Source organism: Bactrocera neohumeralis, chromosome 6 (genome assembly GCF_024586455.1).
Source record: "Bactrocera neohumeralis isolate Rockhampton chromosome 6, APGP_CSIRO_Bneo_wtdbg2-racon-allhic-juicebox.fasta_v2, whole genome shotgun sequence".
NCBI lineage: Eukaryota > Metazoa > Arthropoda > Insecta > Diptera > Tephritidae > Bactrocera > Bactrocera neohumeralis.
In genome coordinates, this window is record NC_065923.1 from 26,974,091 (window position 1) to 26,995,722 (window position 21,632).

The 21,632-nt window shown below is 38.7% G+C and overlaps 2 protein-coding genes across 2 annotated transcripts; one reads left to right on the forward strand and one right to left on the reverse strand.

The window, feature by feature from the left end:
* The first annotated feature begins 1,106 nt into the window (after positions 1–1,106).
* On the forward strand, positions 1,107–4,131 carry LOC126763482 (uncharacterized). The gene is made up of 3 exons (XM_050481020.1): positions 1,107–1,732; positions 3,747–3,879; positions 4,060–4,131. The coding sequence occupies exons 1-3, from the start codon at positions 1,107–1,109 to the stop codon at positions 4,129–4,131; spliced, it is 831 nt and encodes a 276-aa protein (XP_050336977.1).
* A 5,114-nt stretch (positions 4,132–9,245) lies between these two features.
* On the reverse strand, positions 9,246–21,263 carry LOC126761577 (putative mediator of RNA polymerase II transcription subunit 26). The gene is made up of 3 exons (XM_050477881.1): positions 20,730–21,263; positions 19,451–19,594; positions 9,246–9,861 (listed from the first exon to the last, which is right to left on the reverse strand). The coding sequence occupies exons 1-3, from the start codon at positions 21,045–21,047 to the stop codon at positions 9,526–9,528; spliced, it is 798 nt and encodes a 265-aa protein (XP_050333838.1). The 5' UTR covers positions 21,048–21,263; the 3' UTR covers positions 9,246–9,525.
* Positions 21,264–21,632: the final 369 nt, after the last annotated feature.

The following is a 21,632-nucleotide window of genomic DNA, read 5'->3' on the forward strand; positions in this document are numbered from 1 at the left end:
CTGAAGTTTTATGTTATTATTCAGGATTCAATTAGCGTGCTTTAAGAAAAAACCGAAGTGAATTGGAAAGATGTTGAGATTTTAAATAGCCTTCTATTCACATGAAGAGAGCAACCCTTTAAATCGTCTCTCGATCTTCATCTTGGCTTTGATCGGTCAGTTTGAATACGTTATAGTGGCGCGATCTAAAAATCTCGATTTTTATAAACCAGTTTGTATGGGAGCTCTATGCTGAAGTGGTCCGGTCTCGGCGGTTCTAACAAATGAGCAGTTACAGACTTGGAGAAAAGGACGTGTGCGAAGGTTCAGACCGTTACATCAAAAACTTAGAGACTAGTGTGCGTATATACTGACAGACCTGTATGGCTAAACCGGCTCTCACTCTTCAGGCTTGTCATTTATGGTACATGTATATTTTATGGTTTATCCAATGACTAAGATCATGATCTCCTTAATGTGAACAGGTCCACGCTTAGTGGGAATGTGGTATAAGCGTCTCTGTTAACATACATATGTAATAAGGTATAATGCAGTCGTATTTATAAGAGTACCGACTACTAAAAAGAAGCTCGAGAATATATACATTTGTAATAATATCTTTCTATTTATGCCTTAATTTTCACTCACTCCTCAATTCAATGCAGTGCAGTTATTATAATCTTATATTTTCTATTGCACAATCATCGTAAATTTTGATTGGAATCTGTCGTCAATGACTTGCTCTTTTCCATTTTCTTTTTCAAATTCAAAGACGTTGAATACGTCATCAGTCATTTCACACTCCGCTGAATTGTGCCAAGAAAAGCTGTCTGTGTGTACTTACATACATATGTATATTATCGTGGAGAAATGGCAGAAATCGGTTTAGATGTTAGTGGTGCGCTGTGCCACGGTTAAGTGGTCCTCTATGGCATTCAGAAAACTTCCGCTTCAAAGGGTTTGATTACACAGCACCACGGTGGCTATAAATGCGACTGTCAACCAGATTTCAGCATTGTGAGCTTTCGTACGCCGTCCATGGTTAAAGACTTTCAAGTTGGGAACGAAGAAATTTCGCAGATACAAGTAGTTAAAATCTAGAAAGCGAAAAGTGTTTAACTTTAAACATGTTGTATATTATAATTTTGACCTTACAACTGTTGAGTGCCCATTGTGGCGCTCAATACTCGCACGCACGCCGCGATCCACACATCCGTCTTTCGGGTACTAACAACACCAATGATCAATTGCATCTCAGCGATCCAATTGCGACACTCAATGCAACGGCTCTCTACGGTCAGTTGCCGACATATGGTTACAGTCAACCAAAATACGCGCCGTCACTGCGTACCACGCCACCTGAAGTGGCCAAATATCGTAATCTCGGTAATTACTTCCAAGTTATTCCGCCGAATACGCAACTAACAATGTTGGAACCGCCTGTCGCCACCGCCAAGCGAGAACTTAAGCAGCACTCGGAGTATTTAACGCCGTTTTCATTTAGTCATCGTGTATTACACTTGGGGAACAAACACACACAGGACTTGCGCCCGCGACGCTACACGAATTCGAGCTACAATGCTGACCTTTCACAAAACGATTTGAAAGATTCAAATACCTTCCGCGCTGTTGACAAAGCTTTGCCGATAGTCTCAGCCGCTAGAAGAACACAGCGAGTACCGCAAGAGAGTGTGCGTAATTCGCAGGATCAAAGAGAGCATCCTAAAATAATTCAGCAGACGCAATCTTTTCAGTAAGTATTTACATAAATCTAAATAAAATTAAACAAGTAAGGAAGGGCTAAGTTCGGGTGTCACCGAACATTTTATACTCTCGCATGATAAAGTGATAATCGAGATTTCATTATACGTCATTTATATATTTTTCAAATACCGTATTTGTGTAAAGTTTTATTCCGCTATCATCATTGGTTCCAAATGTATATACTCGTATTATACAGAGAAGGCATCAGATGGAATTCAAAATAGCTTTATATTGGAAGAAGGCGTGGTTTGAACCGATTTCACCCATATTTCGTACATGTCATCAGGGTGTTAAGAAAATATTATATACCGAATTTCATTGAAATCGGTCTAGTAGCTCCTGAGATATGGTTCTTGGTCCATAAGTGGGCGGAAATACCTGAAGAAAACGACTCTGTAGACTTTGACATAGCTATAGTAGTTTCCGAGATATGTACAAAAAACTTAGTAGGGGGCGGGGCCACGATATTCCAAAACAATTACGTCCAAAATCACTCAATGCGATTTTTCTAAAAATTTCACTTTAATATCTTTATTTATGGCTTAGTTATGACACTTTATCGACTTTCGGATGTCTGTCATTTTATTATTGGCGACGAGTCTTGGATTTTCGAACTTACGATCCGGAACAAGATGTACCAATCATCATGATATCCGAATTTTTATCAAGTTACAGTGGCAAAGGTGACGGACGGAAGCCAGAAAAATCACGTCAAAGTTGGTCAAACATCAGTATATATAACCCTATGTTGACTTTTGTTTTCGATTATCAACCGTTATGTGAACACAACTATAAATCTCGTTTCCGACTAGCAAAACAACTGTCAAGAAAGAATCATGGTTATTTGACAGTTTCTTCGATTAACGAATGGTGCACCTCGCTTGAGCGCTAAACTGTGAAAAGGAACAGTTTACATTTAGAACTATTATGGGCCGACAACTCTTGGTTTTGGCCACAAGATAATACACGTCGCAGGTTTTCGCCAATTTTTCAACCGATATCGTGCCGCAACCAATGTTGCACCTGACTTAGGTTGGACGTGTTTTTCAAGAAAACTCAAAAAACCGTGAGCTTGGCGATTGTCCTTTGTTAAAATCTTACACTTCGTAGCTTATTCGCGAATTCTGGGCAAAAAACAATACTTTAACAATGTCCCTGCCTCAATATTCGTTGGAGACATGTGATGGCCTATCTCTGAAAACAAAAAGAACCTTAACGGACCGTGTTTCACAAGGTAGATATTCGCCAGACATGCGAAGTTCTAAAAGTACTATCCCAAAATTGAGGTGAATTTTGTGCGATTTCATTTTCAAATTTGGGACCGCTGCATACACTTTTACCAACAAATTTCGAATGGTGAATATTTGGAAAAATCCTCCGCGTGACATAATTTAGACGAATTCGCTTTTATATCTTCAAAGACACTTCATATATTTTCACAAGTCTCATAAAGATAAATTATAAGTTATAAAATGTCGAAAACATATAACATTGATAAGATTGTAAATGGTAAACTCATTTTTGTATGAAATCCATACAAAAAACAATTTTTTAAACACGTGTAAAAATTTATAATTAATGAATATTTGAATGCTTTTGAACGGGTTGTGAGTACCCCAATTGTGTTTGCAGTGTGATTCAGTGAGCCCAACTTGTATGTAAATTACTATAAATATCATTTATATATTTTAGTCAACAATTGGAATATTTTTCTAAAAGATCGTATTTATACCCATTACTATTTTATAACAAAATTAAAATTTAATGAAAATCGTCATGATCTTGCTAAATTGGCTATCCCAAAATATATATTTTTAAATGTTTCGATAATTTTTTGAAAAAGCGCTGACATAATGCATAATAGAAAATAAAGGTGAATACAACTGGGTTAACTAGGTGTTAATGAATTTTCGGAATTTAAATTGTCCCAAAACTAAACTCTTTACTAAACAATTTTTATTGCTATGCTTTCAACCTCGGTTATTATTTTTATTGTCTCTTAGTGATATATACATGCGATTTAAGAATCCACAACAACGGAGTTTCGGGCATGTCGAATTTCAACCACAAAAACGCTTTGAGAAACGTTTCGAATCGCTAAACAACAACAACAACGGCAATCGTCATCGCGGCGAGGTGAGTAGAAGTGATTCACTTTTGGGCTGAATCGCTTAAATAATCACAACCTTATATGCAATATGCAAACGCATTTCAAGCGTGACTTGAGCAAATGCAAATTTTCTCTACGCATGCGCACAAAGCGCATCCAAGCACTTAACGTGAATTTTGAATGAAATTTCACATATTTCATTGCAGATCGTATGGGCTGATGCGACGGGCGGTTACGGTGAGCACCATTGGGATTTGACGCAAGGAAAACTACGTTGAGGCGCCACCGAAACGTGACTTTACGCAATTCTTAAGTATTTATGCTAACACAATTAGAAGGTAACATTCAGAAAAGATTCCATTTGATATGCAAATATGATTTAATGAGCGTTAGTGTATCAGAATATGTGTATATATTAATAAAAAGAGAGAGAGAGAGTGAGAGAAATGGAAACAGAAAATGCAATACAATGCAAAAACAAAAATAAAAAATTATCTTCAAGAATTGCATGCTTCATTTGCATTAGAATGTTGGATAGCTAGGCGCCTATGAAAGAAGCGCTTACAACCAAAAATGCAGCCGAGTTCGAGAGTAGGGGTAAGTAGTGCAGTTAAAGGTGTAGCTGTAAATTACTAGCGCTACTGAGTTTCTATTTATTTACAGTTTGTTTCTCACGCCAAAAGTGGTCAGTCAAGTTTTGCGATGATAAAAGGTCAATTCGGGTGGATAGATGGGCGATCGTTCAGTCGGTTGGTCTATTGGTATGACGGTCTGTCACGGCGCGCCAAGTAAACGTGGTATCTAGGACATTCACCGATAGGAAAACCAGTTCTAGAAGATGATTATAAATCTTCTAAGGTGATGCGGCATTAATTTTGTTACGAGGACGACGGTCATACTTATGTAGCACGGCAATAGCTATGCAAATGAGGCCAAGCTAAAGCTAGTCCAGACACAAGCAGCGCTCATCTTAGGGGTTGCACGCGCTGCTAAGCTATCATTACAAGAGTGAGTTACCTGTGCACAAGTTATTGTAACTTCTGTAACAAGAAATGTTGTAATGTCTTGGACGCTTTGGTTTTATGTCCTTGCAACAGGGGTGGTTGTCCTTTTGTGCGTCGCCGCTGTCCGCGTAGCATTTGCATGAAGCAAAAACAACAATTGATACTATGAATAGCCCAGTTTGATGTGTGTAGGTATATTCATATGTGTCTGTATAGGTTAGACACTTTCGTCCAGCTGTGCGAGCTTGCTGCTTGCCGGTCTTAATCCTACCGCAGGACATTGTCCGACTAAATTATTCAAAACAAATTTTCCGGTTGATTGCCGCTTTGACATTTGTCCATCGAATCAATAATATTTTGTTTGCTGATTTCTACGCTTCACTCATATTACTAGACATATGCGCGCATGCGCTTGCTTCAGCGGTATGTCCTTATACTCTAACGCAGTCTAGAAGTTCATTCGCTCACCTACTCGGCTTCATTAATGCTCGCTGTATGTGCGCCTTTGCTTAGCAGCTACCAAAGTAGCCTTTGGCCAGAACCGGTTTCTAGCTTCTAGCGTAGCTTTTGTGGGAAGTGACCCTCGCGCCGTAGCACATTGATAAGACAGTGCAATGGAAACCCTTTTCTTAATGTTTTACGTGTGAGATGTTATGTACATATGTATCTTTGATGGCACACATATGTATGTGTCCTTTTACAGCGACAGCGTCAGCTCGAAAGGACATTCCAGCGCGTTTTATGTGTACATTTCGTTTGATTACTGTTATTGTTGTTGATTATTCTCCTGGCGCTCGGACTTAATTTATGCGTTGAGAAATTTCGTGTGTGTTGTCTTGTCTTCCCTTGCCTTGTCTATCCATGCCGTGTCTGGTCCGAACCGGTTTGACCGGTCCAGCTTGAGTTGGTGACCATGTTTAACAAGCGAGTATATTATGTGCCTTGTGCATCAAGGATCGCGGTTTCGGGTGAACGGTTGATTTGACAATACGTATGTACGTCGGTATGCGCGTTTGTTGACATCAAATAGTCATGCATATGACTAAACATAGTGTGAGAACTTTTCCGCGATCTTTGTATTTTGATACTCACTCATCTCCCCCGGATCTGCGCTGCTCGAAGGCCAAAGACTTACCTAATTGACCGACTTATCAACTTACGTGCATGTTCTTCTTCTTTACATTTTGCGTTTAATTAACTTGCAGAAAGTTGATAGTTGCGAATGATAATTTGAAACTACTAGAGTCTTGCGACTCTGTTTATGCATTCGAAATGAAAATAAGCCACTTCTGAATCAAAATAAGCCACTTTACTAAGAATGGTATTGGATATCGTTAAACACAAATACTCTAGCTCTAGGTGTAATAGAGCTTAGAATCTCGGACACTTAAGGGAGTATTCCACTTGTATCAAGTGTTTAGTTCCCAAAAACATAGTCTTGAAGAATATTTTCGGAAGTTGTTTCAAACCCTTAAATTCATTTTAAACCTGCTTTCTATGTGGCTAACTCGTTCAAGCTAAGAAGTATTCAGAAGAACTAATATCATCTTCTTCTTTTTTATAGGCTCTATCACACTTTAATTGGTTTTGATTACATCCAAAGCTGAATTGTGTATACTTTTTACAAGACCACTTCAATTTGAAGTCGCAAACTCAGGTTCTTCTTAACGTTTACTCATTCGAAAGGCCTAGGCTTTACTTCTTTCAGTTTCCTTAGGCAGATATCGTATGGAATAACATTTAAACTGCTCATTAGGAGTGGATACGTTGTTTTGTCTCCGGCCATTCTCCGACTCCGAAGCTAACATATTCTGCAATTTTTTATTATACTAACCGAGGGTCAAAATTGCCAAAAGCTTTAATACGGAAACACTGATATGAATGACATATAGTATATGTATATGAAAATTATAATAATATAACTCTCCCTCTCCTTTCCATCAAGCTTTAGTTAGCATCAAGTCTCTTACGAATTATGTGGATGCTGAAATATATTTAGCTCCAATTCAGGAATTTTAAAGAGCATACTCGTATGACATTTTTCAAGCGCTATAGAAAACCTGTAAGAAAGCCTGACGAGATCTTATGACTGAGTTCTGGAAAATACTCAAATTACAGAACTATCATTTTCTACATCTCTTGAATACAGTAAAAAATGACATACAAGAAATGCGATCGCAGTTGATAGATGGAACATGTAAGATCTATCAATCTACGCTGTCAGCTGAGGGATCAGTCTCAATACCATCTGTCTCTGTTCAACATACGTATTTACATGAAAATAACTTCAGATATTTTACATCATTAAACGAAGTTTCGCACCTTTGCTCTAAGATGAATGTTTCAATCCTAACTTCGAAGTTGTAGATGGTTCCGTCTTAATACTGTGTTTAGTATTAATTAGGATAACATTTAAGGCAATAAATCCAAGCGAATGCATAATTCAAAAGTGTCTTCTCTCGGTGAACATAGTTCACACTCTATTTATAGGTTCGGAGGCCGCCTAGAGGCAGAGTGCTTCCCCTAACAGAGATGTATTTTTTAACGAAACGGAGCAAGATATATATCCAAGCAAGCAGTATCAATTCGGCAGCTTTCCATAGAACTTAAAGACATAAAGAAAATAAAATAATGGTAACCGTCGAGTCCGACCGCCATGTAAGGACTGTTTTTAGTGCAGAGAAGATAAACAATGCACATAAGGCTGAATACAAAAAGAAGATTGAAGTATGGGTGCCACACGACCACGACGAACCAACAAGATTAATCCTTTTCTAAAGCGTTTGGTTAATGCTGATAAATGGTGGATCATTGTTGATGGTCTTTTGTGCCTTCTACTAATTCACAAAGACTCATCTAGCTCCAGTACATTGATAAAGTCCAATATGCTGCTGGGTGCTAACGATGGGTGTTTTGGTGCTTCAGGCTCCCTGTCGCAGAACCGGCAATTTAAGCAAGAAGTTAGGCCCATGTTGTTAAAGTGCTTATTCAGCTTGCAATGGCCAGTGTAATATGCGACCCTAGAGAGATTGATTGCATATTTAAACCTGCTGAGATTATAACCCCCCATTAGGAACTTGGCATGCCGTATGCCATGTAGTTGTTGCCAAAACCTCTCTCTGCCTACTGCTTCTTCTTTGCGTAGCAGCTCCTTCATGGTATGGAGACCCGCCCCAGTAAAGGGTTCAGTGCCTACCATGTTAGTGGATGCTGCGGAGCGGACGAGCTCATCAGCCAGTTCCTCCCGTCTATACCTTTGTAACCGAGCATACAGATGAGGTTCACTTGATTACATTCCGCTAGGCTATTCAGCCGTTCTCTACATTCCTGCACCAGTAGCGATTTGATCTCATAACGGAGTATGGTTATATATTCGTTACATTGGAGGTTTATCTCTACGCACTGACTTATGGCAAAGACTTCTGCCTGAAAAATGCTCGGAAAACTTCCCAAAGGTATGAGGAGTTTGAGATGAGGTCCTGCGACTCCTGCACCGATTCCCTTCGACGGTTTAGAATCGTTAGTGTACCATTTGAATGTACTATCCCTAAGCAGTAGCTCCAGAGTGAAATCATTCCATTCAGCCTTGCTGCCAAGGGAAACAGTTGAACTTCTTGGTGAAGTTAATCCTTGTAGTAATGCTGTCCCTTGGGAGAAGTGCCAATGGTATAATACTATATAACTCTTTCATCCGCTGGGATGGAGATTACCTTACCTCTGCCACGCCCTTCTGCTGTTATTTGTAGCAGTGTGTGCTTTGCTGCCTAACCGATCACCAGATGAAGTGGTGTGAACTCAAGCATGGATCACTTATGACAACATCTACTGAAAACGGTCGTGATCGAATTCTAGTAAGCCGGCGCCAAATGTGGCCTAGCTAGGATTGACGTTCGGTAAGGGTTTTCTCTATATTTGGTGGATTTTGCTGGAACAATCTATTACGAACACACTTTTATTTCGGATCTGTACAAATAAATACAATTAGACCGTCTGAATTTAGCAATCGAACAGAAGTGTCCAACTTTGGGAATTGCAGATAACCACAGCCCACACACATCGATAGTGATTCGCCATAAGCTTCGGGAACTTGGTTGGTAGGTTCTTATACATCCACATCCTCATAGTCCGGCCCTGGCACCAAATGATTACTACACGTTCCTGCCTAATGTGAATGATTTTGGTGGTGAAAAAATCGTCTCAAGAGATGCCTGTGAAAAGTGACAGTCGCAGTATTTTGTGAATAGTGACAAGGGCTTCCATGACCGTGATATTAGGAAATTACCTTCACATGGAAATGGGATCTTTCTAAGTTTCTAAATAAAACCGACCAGTATTTTTATCGCAGATAAAAGTTGAACTCACCACTTTTCACATAACATTCCCGATCATTTCATGTTTTTTCATTTAATTTATTTCGATTAAAAAATTCTATATGCACTTAAATTAAAATTTCATACAATCCATATAATGTTTCGAACAAAGGATGATTTAAATAAAGTGTAACCTATGATGAAAATGAAAATAAGTGTTATTATGCACACAACGCACGCAACGCGCGGACATCGCGTACGGTTCTGGACCACAATATAGTAAGTCAAAGTGGACTACCAAAAATCGACTCTATCCATGAGCTACGCTCAACTCACACAACGGCACGCTTAAACACATCTACTGTTGGTATTGCTGATGGTACTGTGGCTGTTGCTGATGATATTGCTGCGATGGTTTCAGCGCATAATCTTGCGATTTGTGAGTTTGACGCACCAATGGTTGCGGGGCAGGCGTGGGTATCTTCACAACAATATCGGTGGGTTCACGAATAACTTCGGCCTTGAAACCTTCTTTAGGATCGGCTGTGTATTTAACGGTACGTATGAAACCATCCGAATCGACCACCGAATAGCTGCCTTTGATCACCGAACCGTCGCGTATTTCCTTGCGATTTTGATAGTTGGTGAATTCATCGTCTTTAACGTCGAAACCGAATTGGTAGGAAGAGTTTTGCTGTAAGACGAAACGAAAAGAAAAAAACGTTATCATTAAATCTTCGAATAAATTGAAAGCACAAAAAAATGGATAAATAAATATAGACCATATTGCGATATGTTAATTTCTGTTTAATGACCCAAAAAACGCACCGTCGGCTGTCGCCTAATGGGCGCATGCGCTTGCACATAATTAATGTGTAGGCAGTGAAGTTTGCACGCGCTGTGCGTGCACCATTTCAAAAGTGTCCCAGTCTGGTGGAGTTGGGAAATCGGCGCGTACCCACCCAACGTTGGATTGCATCATTAGACGCACAAAGCGCATGCGCCACAACAACAACACACACACGCACATAGCGTATAGTATTGCATTTGCATTGCGCGCTTAACTGGGCTAACGGTAACAACGTGGGCCTGCAGCATTCACCGACAACGACACCGTCACCGCGGTGCTGGCTGCAATGCTCGCCACACCGGCTGGATGGTCGAGTGTAAGATTGGCTGGCGAGCACACTGCCGCCACCCGCCACCCCCCGCTACGTGCACACGGCTGGGTGCTATGGATTACCTGTGCGCACATTCAGACAGTGCGATGTGTGGCGCAAATACATACAAATGTTGCGTACGATTTCAAAAGCACCAGTCTCATTTCATATGTACGTTCACTAGTGAAAGTGTTGTAACGGTAACAAAATCGAGATGCCGCGCACATACTCCGGCCGCCGGCGGTGCAATATAATTTTCAGCAACACTACGAATATTCGTACGAGTTACGCAAGTAGATTGGTATTTATTGCAAGAGTCACGAGGTGACGCTGCCACTGCTGCATACCAATCATCTGCGCATGCGCGCTTAATATTTTTGTCTGCTGTGGAGCGCAAGCATATATTGTCTGTCTTTTGCACTAATAATTCAGCTAGTTACAATATTTGGTTGAGATTTGATTATATGTAATTACTGGTATGTTAATTGTTGGAGGAAGCTATACTGACTCCGGAATGTTTAACAAGTTTTACGAGCAACATTTTGGCTTAGAAATACTCCTAACATTTTATCAGTCAGATCCGAATTTTTTCTATAACTCTGTAAATATTGCTTCGACTGAGACTCATCACAATCGTATTAGAATTTACCGGGGCTTTAGGCATTCTCATGACGATTACTGTTTCAACCGAATCAGACTCTTTATTTTGTTTTTAGCGCGTGGAGAAGAGGTCTTGTCCACGAGTTTTAGAAAAATTATCATCTGTGATGGATTATTGTTTTTGTATAAAATTCACGTAATGAAATTAATGAACCCTTTGATGCTAAATATGGTGACTTTCCTCCTTCGGTGCCGACTGCCAAAAAACTGTTTGTTGAATGTCAAACCGGTCCCACATCAGTTTTCGATTAGTTACTTACCATGGAGGATGACGTGATAAAAGTACCGTTCCCACGGCAGTCGAATCTACGTAACCGGAACGGAACCGAACTTTTATCCGGTCAAGAACTGTCAACTCGGCAGAATTGTGCCGCTACAACAATAACACGTGATAAAAGTCCATGATTTCGTATTGACAGACCGCGACATGAACGAGGACGAGATACTTGGGACAACGTCTGGTGTGTTTAACGTGGGTACCTGCTGACGACAGCCTTACTCCATGGCGCTTAAAAGCACAGCGGATCAATATAATGCGTTGATCAGCGCCCTGAGAATGCTAAGCATTTTCAGTACGAATTGGCAGTGTGGAATGGACACACTAACCACCTTGATAGGGTTCGAGGCCCATCTAAAACCTCTGCCGTACTTGCAATGCAACTCCACATTCAACTGACGATGTCAGTTCTTCCCGCATTTGGGTTTAACCACAACCACCACGAATCTCCACAAAGGGCCAAACCCAATGAGCAGATTGGAGTTACCTCCAAGGGCTAACTGCTCCCCGTGGTACCAGGTTAAAGTCTTTGGTGTGACCTTGTAACCGAAGCTACAACCAGTTGAGCTTCCCTACAGCTCTGGACTGGTGGCCAGGATCTTAGTCGCCTCTTACGACAGGCATGCCTTACCACGGGTATATTCGGTTTCCCCCCCGAACCCAAGGGGGTCCCCCCTACCCGCAGGGGGAGAGATACTTGGGACAAAAGGCATCCCAAAAGATGGCGTAGACTATATATTTCAAGAAATTTTGGGTATCTGTTATTCTATGCGTGTAGCGTTTGCTCACGCCGGACAGCGGGCGGAACAGTGGAACCTTTCATAGCTGCGTTTGACGCCGTTTAAGCGCAATCAGAAAGAGTTTCTGCGTCACTTTTTCATTATTGACAAAGTATGAATCCAACGCACATCAGTGATCGACGATTTCGAGGAAAGCTGTATTATCGGACGCAAAGGAATTGGTCAAAGTTTTCTGGGACTTACAAGTTATACTCTACATCCACTAAGTGTAGGGGAGCTCAAAAGTTCACAGGAACACTGAATTGCTGAAAAGCGGTTCGATTGGGATTGCGATGATGTCTGCTGTCCCATCCACCATATTCTTCAAATTCATAGCCGATTCGACTTCCCTTTGCTGCCAAACAAGAATAATTCACTTGCCGGGCAGATTTTTGAGTTGTTTGAGGATTACTGAGGAGTTTACCGTCGTTACAAAAACTGACTATGCAGACCTCTACAAAATATATTTTTATATATTTTTCAAACGGGTTAAATTAGTTGAGGCAACGCTAAGTCAAATACTTTGAGCTTAAAAGAGCGTTGATAAAAATCGACCTTTTCCAAATTTTTTGTTTTTATTTTGTAGGCTAAATACTTTGTGGACCACCCTCATAGTCACACATTGAAGTCACTCGTCTGTAGCCGTCACCAACGAAGCGCTTAAATATCAACAACAATTTACCACAAGTTTCCACTTTAAATTTAATATTTTTTTTTATTTTTTACAAAAAACGTAAAATGTTTACTAAATTGTTTTGAGTCGCCTTGAATTGGCATTGAGTGGTAGTTAATTACAAAAAAATTTCATTACAAACAAAAACAACAAAGCGCCATGCATTCGCGCGTTTACACGCCAGCAATTGTCGGCGCTATGCAAAGAGTGCGCATAAATCTTGGCCTGTGTTGCAAGTTTGCGATGCCACAACAGCGCACACCCACAATCTCTGATTGCGGCAGAACAAGCATGAAAATACAATGCCAGCGCCGGGTTCAGAACGCCCCGCAGTCAATTACAACGGAGCTATAAATAAGTCAAGAAAGGTCAAATTGCCGCGATGAAACGCCAACGCTATTTACATATACTCTATACATATATATATGTATATGCCCATATACACACCAATACATGGACATCGAAACACAGATGCAGAGATAATACATATAATAATGAAAAGATCTGGCCCATTGCATTAACTGATACGATGTTTTATTGGGGCAAAAGTGGGTTAAGGTAGTTGCTAAGCCGCTCTCGCACAACACACGCTCACGCTCAATGCATCAGCGCCTAACAATTATCCATTATTGACAATAATACCGTTGACTTTTTACATTTATACCCTGAACAGGATAAATTAAGTTTGTAGCACCCAGCTGAGTCGATTTACCCCAGCAGTTTTTGAGATATCGATTTGAAATTTGACAGACGACTTTTCTTTCCAAGAAGCTACTCATTTGTTGGAACCGCCGATATCGGAGAACTGGGCTGAGTCGATTTACCCTATCAGTTTTTGAGATATCGGTTTGAAATTTGGCAAACTCTAATTTCATTTGTGAAAACCGCCGTTATCGGATAACTATCGGATATTGCTATCATATGGACTGACCGAATAAACTCAAGTCCTTGGATGGATAACCTTTTTATTTGTTAACGTACCTTCACAAAAATTGGTATAAATTATTGTCCAAGGCAAGGCTACAGTCCGAACATATTATACGTAGAGTTCGAACCCCTAACTATCATACAAACTGACCGATCAAAATCAAAATGAAGATTCTGTTATACCCTTTCATGCTTTTAGAAAAGCAACTATGTAGGGTATTATAGCCTCGGTGCCGCCAAAGTAAACTTTTTTCTTTTACTTTTTTATTAATTTTCAACTATTTTTTGTCTTTTCCTTTCTACGCCGTCTTGGGTTTGGCCGGAGAATGGCCTCAATGCCCACTACTTATATACATACATACACCTTTTAATAGTAAAAATAACTTCAACAGACCAATAGACCAGACAACAACAAGAGCAACAAAAAATTCGCCTGCATTACAACAGGAATTCAAAGGAACGGAACTTTGAGTGTTTGGCGTGCTGGATTTAGAATGTCTAGCGTTTGGTGTTGTGCAAAGCAGCAGCAATGTTGTCAAGCAAGTTTCGATTTCAACCCAAAAATAATTGAAATTAAAGCACGTTGGTAGAAGTGAAGCACAAAAAAAGGAAACAACAACAAAAAGCGAATGAATGAAATCACTTACTGTCATATACTACATGCAACAACAATTGTTTTTAACGAGTAAAAGGAGGCTAATTGTGATTTGCCGTTGTAGGCGATGTATTGCTGCGATATCAGAATGCACATACATACGAGTACATGCAGATACATACAAACTGCTTCACCAGACACCAACATAGTACATAGATGTGTCTGCGAAACTATTAAGGCGTTGAGGGCAATGACTGTTTAAAATACTAACTTATTATGTTTTAATTATAGCTCCAACGGTAGTATTGCAATCGTCAAAAGTCGTAAAACAAATTAACGAGAGTTTTAATTAAATAGCATAACAGTAAAAAATTAAAAACAAAAGCGTGATTGTTTTGGGTTAATTATGAGCGGTTGATTGCCATGCCGGTAGCAGTTTGAGTTTTTGTACATATGTACATATATACTATATGTCCGCATTCTTAAGCAATCCGGGTTAAAATTGTTTTATTTATATTTAATACGTAAATTATTTATTTATGCCACTTTTATTATTATTTTTTTTTTTTTTGCATTAGAACCATTTTTCATACTGAACATCTGATCTGATCTGGTGATATGTAAAAGACATAATTTTCTGATATTTTTGTAACCGGTTTACGTGTTTCAAGTGGAGGTATACGAAAACCTAATATTTCTTAAGTGGATTAGGTTAGGTTGGATGGCTGATCGAAGTTCGCACGTGGACTGCTATATACATATGTAGTCCAACTGTGATGCTTTATAAAAGAAGCACTTCTGTGTTCGAACTTATAAATTGGCAAAACGCTTAGTAGCCAATACAAATTAACATAGACGTTTAATTTCCACTCCCGCCAGTTCGGTGGGATGTCTGAAGGTATGCGCTCCCAAGTATTTCAGTCTTGATCTCCCAAACGCGGGACATTCAAGAAGCATGAGATGAGTCCACCGCATCTTCTTCCATACAACTTCTGCAAATGGCGTGTGGTAAGATTTTCAACCTTAGAGCATGGACGTCAATAGGACAATGACCTATTAAAAGTCCCACGACTAGGGAGAGGCCAGTCTTATTGAGGGCAAAGAGATCACTAAATCTTTTGCCATCGATCTTGGGTCAAAAGGCTTTTGCGACATCGCATGTACCGATGGTGGCCCAGCGCTGGTCAAGCTTCCTTCAAGCCCAGCTATCTAGTAATAGAATACAAGAGGATAGGGGCACACCGACCCGCTCCCATTCTACCGATAACGGTTCTAGGGTACCTTTCCTTGCCAGCTCATCAGCTTTGCAATTTCATTCCGCTATGGTCCGGCATCGATACCAGTCTTATCACAAAGACACTCGATGCTATTGATAGCGCGGTTAGGCACTCGTCGAGCACCCTGAACGCACTGTAAGTGAGCTCAAGGCTAGTATCGCCGGTCTGCTATCTGAGTGAATGGTCACTTCTCTGAAGGAGGCTGCACCCCGGAGCTGTAAATCTACTGCGGCCTTAATGCCTACAACCTCGGCTTGGAAGACACTCCAATAGTTAGGAAGTCTGAAGCTGGAGTTGATTAGAGAGCTCCTGACAGTAAACCCCTCCACCAACCTTCCAAAAAGCTTTGACCCATTCGTAAAGAAACTCACAGCCACTCTCTTCTAACGACTTCTTTCTACCCACAGCTCCCTAGTCGATATATGGGCAGAGAAGGAGCCGCCAGGGTTCGGTTTGGCCGCCCCATGATCGAAGTGATACGATATGAAGTCAAAGTGTGTGAGAATTTTTGAGTGTTCAGTTATGTGTTCTTTAAAGAACCCAGATTTTGAGTCCGATAGCCACTTGCTATAGACTTTCCGACGATGTCTACGGTCACTATGTGCAAGATAGCGTTAAGTGCTATAGTTGGAGTGGACCTTAGTGCACCACACATGCTGATGAGCGCCGCTCTCGAGTTTCTTTGCAAGTGTGGTCTTTTCTGGGTTAAGAGTTATCAATTTAGGAGGATCAATGTTAAAATTTTATAGATAACAATATATAAATCCCTGGTATATTATTGGGTTTTTTAGTTTCGTTTTAAAATTTTTAAGGGTTGTTATAAAGTTGAAATTAAAAAAAAACCGTTAGTAGCCGATTATTTTTCAATAAGGATATTCAGCAAAATTGAAAATTAGCCAAAACCCCTCATTAGACATCATTCGGTTGGTCATAGTAAAATTTGGTTAAGTTGAATAATAAAAGCATCTGAATAAATTAAGATTATCGGGATCTTCTATACGAGCCTCTAAATTTAGAATATTAAGAGCTCAAATTTTCAGCGATTTTTTTGAGGATTTACGAAAAAAAAATCTAACAGTTAAACATACACTTTTCATCAGATGCAACTACCTGAGTCATAGCTTTCACACTTCCTGTCTACTGAGGCTATTCTTCAAAATTACCTGTAATTCTGGTTCACCTATCAAACGAGATGTTTTGCTAATCTTTGAAAATATTATTGACTGAATTACAACTTTTACTTTTTTCAAATTTTTTAAACAGATACACACACACATATGCACATGCATGCATATGTAAATCAATATGTGAGTAATTATAAGTGCTGATTTCCGCATTGGAAACTGAATAATGTGTGTTGCACAAAACAAAGATATCAAACAAACAAGAAAACCGCAAAACCAACCAACCAACCAAGTTGCAACAAGAGTAGGCGCAACGGCCAATTCCATTGTCCATATGTATTTCTCAGCAGCTCCATGCCACCGTACAAGTCAAACGAGTCGTATCAATGCAATAGCCAGTTGCATGGCAACTTGAAGTTTGGCGAAATGAGTTAATGACCTTAAACGCTATGCTTTTAAGCAGATGAACGCGCCACACGCAAATGGATGCGTGTATGTATGTGTGTATGAATTTTGATGGGATGGCTCATAAATATAAGCAGCTTTTTTCAAACCAAACTCATTGCCAACGAGCGTCACAATAACAAATACACATGCATGCAGCTATTAGCAAAAAATAAATATCATTCGGTGCCGCCCACCACCCGCAGCTTTTGATTAGTTGATGCATGCACACACATGCATTCATACACATATGTACATTCATACACATACATGCTTATGCCGTGGATGCGAGTGCATAATTGAAAAGTGATTAATTCGCCGTTAACGGGCGAGCTACTCGTTTGGGCAATTGCGCATAACGACCAATGGCCAATGCTACTGCACAGTTAACTTCGTTTGAACGCGTGCAGCGGTCGCATGTACTCGATCCGATGCGCCAGCCAACGAAGATTATGCACAAATGTCTAACAATGCAGAAAAAAATACAATTTATTTTTTTGTAGATGGCCATAATATAAATTATTATTTTAATAAGCTTTGCCATCCATTTCGAAAAGCCTTTTGAGTGAGTTGGGAGTGAAGTTTTTGAAAAAAGTTTTGGAAAAGTATTTAAAACGTCCTTTTGTTCTATTTAAAAACTAAATTTCAAAATGGGGTAACAGACAAAAATGAAAATTAGTCAAAATATGCCCTATGATTTATTAAAAGTTAAGTTGCCTTTAATAGCTTTTGAAATAATTTAATATATACAATTATAATAATTTTGCCATAGGACTCTGAAGTCTTTTCCACGTTAGAATTATATTCAGCGATTTGATATTTACTGTTTAAAAGCGATGATATTTCTTCGCAAAGGTTTTCTCATTATTTTTTAGATTGAGTTTTACACTTTTAAAGAAAAGGACGAAAAATTCAATATACTATTATGCAAATACAGTTATTTCAAATTTTCTTTCCATCTCAAAAAAGTTTATACTAAGGTCATTTTATTTATTTACTTTGAAAAAACACAGAAAACTTTAGATTCTGGATTTCAGTGATTGCGTTGATTTTTGAAAATATTTCGAGTTTTAATTCGACTAAATCGAAATCTATGTAATCAAAATCTGCTATCGTTTGGCAAAATTTTGTAAAGGAAATAGCAGAAGATCCCTTGAATTTTTACATAAATTTTGAGATTAAATATTTTTCCTTTCAATTTTGTTATTTAATCAACCTTTTCCAAAGGATTTCATCCTACTGTGATTTGTTAGAAAAATTATCGACTCTAGTCAAAATTGATTTCTATAGTTTTTATATATATTTTTAAAATATGAAAATAAACAATTAAGGCTTAGATAAATGAAGAGCTGTAACAAACCCCGAATATGCCAAAAGGTGAAGCTGATTTTAGCGAGGATTGTCTGCAGATGTCTTCCAAAGCTACATTCTCTACTCTCTCTACTCAGCATAGTGTAAGTTCAGTAATATATTTTTTAAAAGTTCTGCAAAAAAAATGGCTAGTGTCTGGTATTTCCAAAAAATAACTATCGACGGCTTTATGTTTTAATTATTTTCATTGAAAAAGTTGGAACCAAGTGCTGTTTCCATCGAATTTTTCAATCAGATCATATAGTCTCTACTATAAGGCTTACTAGTAAAATACCAGAGCAAATGACTTTAAGCCAGAAGCCGTAAAAATTGGAATTCCTAGACGGACATAAATATTCAAAGCCTACACCGGGTCAATAATATTCTTTTAATAAAAATTCTTTTAAAATTAGAGAGCTGATTAACATTTTTCCTAACAAAATAAAAATTATTTTTAAACTTTTAAATAATCTTTACCGAAATCTCACAAATTCTTCAACTTTAACAAAATTAAAAAAAAAAATTATTTGAAATATAAAATCTATATCGAAAACTCATAAATTATAGAGTTACAGTTAAAAAAAAATAAAAATTTTAAATGCAAAATCTTTATAGACATCTCAATCAAAAATCCCCTCGCGACTTGTTAAACTTAATCACACTTTAAATGCTTTAAATGTCAGAAACAGTGATTAAAATGCAGCAATTTAAATGCTCATTGCAGCAATTGGTGTGTGATGAATTGGAATTACAGCAATTATTTATGCATATGTTGTTGTTGTTGCAGCATTTGTCATTGCTAGTGCCGGTGCTTAAAGACACTTGAAGGTATTGCGCTGATCATATTATGTAACTACACATTTACTCAATGAAATTTAAGCTGCACTATGTATATACATATGTATTTGTACGTACATATACACAAAGTCTGATCAAATAGTTTTAGCAATTTTTTTTTCAGTTTTGGATTTTGCTTTGAAAAGTTTAATTGGCAATTTCGTCGAACATTTTACTTACATCATCGTATTCCTCCTCCTCGGGTTGTTGTTGTGGACGTTGTGCCTGCAATTTAGCCTTCTGTGGCTGGTACTGAGGCTGCGAGTGACGTGGTGGACTAACGGCTTGTGGCTGTGGACGATACTGCTGCGGCTGGTATTGCACCTAAAAGGCAGACAATAAAATATATGAGTGATTAAGTAAAGGGAGACTCGGGCTTGGCGTTTTTCCTTGCACAATTTAAGTTTTTAGTTGTATTTCTTTTGGCACGAAATTTGCAACACGCAGTATGAAGCCTCGACGAATCTATAATACAAGTATATATATGTAGTATATAAACAATAAGTCTGACGATCTGAGTCGTTCTCTCTGTATTTATGCGAATTAGTCTTTCAGTTTTCGAGATATCGATCTGTAATTTTTCCTAGATTCTTTTCTTCACAAGAGTTGCTTATTTATCGGAACCAAGGCTATCGGACCACTATAGCATAGGACTGCCATAGAAACTGTAGGTTCATAATCAAGTTCTTCTACGGAAAACTTTTTCGTCGAACATTTGTCTACGTGAAATTTGGTTTAGATTATTATCCAAGGCTACACTCTAATTTCAGTACAAATTGTTCTGATCAGATTGTCATAGCATACAGCTGTCATAGAAAATGATCTATCCAAATCGAGTCCTTGTATGAAAAACTTTATTATTTGACAAAAGAACTTCACCAAATTTTACATTTACTATTTTTCAAAGCAACGCTACAATCTCCGAACAAATTGTTCAGATAGGACGAACACATCATATAGCTGCCATACAAACTGATCGATAAAAATCGAATCCTTCTGTGGAAAACTTTTTTATTTGAAAAGATATCTACAAGAAATTTAGCGAGTAATATTTTCCAAGGCAATGACACAATCTTCGAAGAAATTGTTCAGATCGAATAACTATAGCATATAGCTGACATACAAACTAACCGATTAAAATCAAATTCTCGCTCAAACCTTTGTATCTGTGAAGGCTAAGGTATAGTAGAGCTTCAGAACTACTGTAGTTAATTTTTTTCTCGTTTTCAACAATTTTAATTTATTTTTATTTTATTTTAGTTTAGTTCATTTTATCTTATTTAATTTTAATTTTATTTTATTTTAATTTATATAATTTTAATTTAATTTAAATAATATTTTATTTTATTTTATTACATTTTTTATTTAATTTATTTTCTTTCTTAATTTCTTTTAATTTTTCATAAATTCATTATTTAATTTTTTTTTTTTCATAGATAAATTTTCAATGTGTCCTCACCTGTTGCGGCTGATAATCGCGCACCGAAGGCGCTACATAACCGCCAGACTGGTGTTGTTGCTGTTGCTGTGCCTGTATCTGTTCGCGCACGGTATCCTTCAGGCGATACTGGACCTGTTGTCCTTGTCCCACATACTGTTGTGATTGCTCGGAATTTTGTTCGTAAATTGGCGTAGCATCGCCGCTTTGTTGCTGATGTTGTTGCTGTTGCAATTGCTGATAGTATTGACGCAGGTAAGCGGGATCAACATTCTGTTGTTGCGCTCGCACTAACACAATGACACCCAAAAGGGCGAGTAAACGCAGTGTAGAACTCATTTTAATTTTGGAAATTTAACTGGATTTTTGAACTGATAGTTTTCGCGTTCTTCTTCGTTGATAATTCTAATGCACACACTGCCACAACAACAATAATAACAGCAATTATAATGAAAGCACAGAAAAACTCAAACTTTAGTTGTTATATTTGCACACCCAACCGCTACTCGTTCGTCCTCGTAGGTACCAAAAAAGTATCTGCAACCCGCCGAGCGTCCAAAGCGCCTTTTATATGCGCCCAACAAGCCACGGCAACTTGTCTACTCTTTTTCTGCTTATTTGGTTGCTAGCTTTTTAGCTTTTTGTTGCTTGCTTCTTTTTTTAATTTGGCTTTTCGTTTTTCTTTTGCTGCGTTTGTTGCTGCTACAGGCTGCTGGCGAGCGCGTGTACTTGTCGTTAACGATGGCTTCGGTATTAGCATTGCGCGCAACCGGCTCCGGCCCACAACACCATCGCACAATACCATTCGTTTCGGTTAGTTGCGTGCTCGTTTGGTTTTCACTTTCGTTGGGAGCGAGACCGACGCTAACGCTGACGCTAATGTTATTCCCCCACCGCAAGTGACGTCATTGGTGTAAGATCACT

Bases quoted from the DNA above. Each gene is read 5' to 3' on its own strand.
- LOC126763482 (XM_050481020.1), top strand. From the start codon at position 1,107: ATGTTGTATATTATAATTTTGACCTTACAACTGTTGAGTGCCCATTGT. The intron at 1,733-3,746 runs GTAAGTATTTAC...ATTGTCTCTTAG, and splicing joins CAGCAGACGCAATCTTTTCA to TGATATATACATGCGATTTA. The intron at 3,880-4,059 runs GTGAGTAGAAGT...ATTTCATTGCAG, and splicing joins GCAATCGTCATCGCGGCGAG to ATCGTATGGGCTGATGCGAC.
- LOC126761577 (XM_050477881.1), bottom strand. From the start codon at position 21,047: ATGAGTTCTACACTGCGTTTACTCGCCCTTTTGGGTGTCATTGTGTTA. The intron at 19,595-20,729 runs GTGAGGACACAT...TCTGCCTTTTAG, and splicing joins GCGATTATCAGCCGCAACAG to GTGCAATACCAGCCGCAGCA. The intron at 9,862-19,450 runs GTAAGTAAAATG...TTCGTCTTACAG, and splicing joins AGGAGGAGGAATACGATGAT to CAAAACTCTTCCTACCAATT.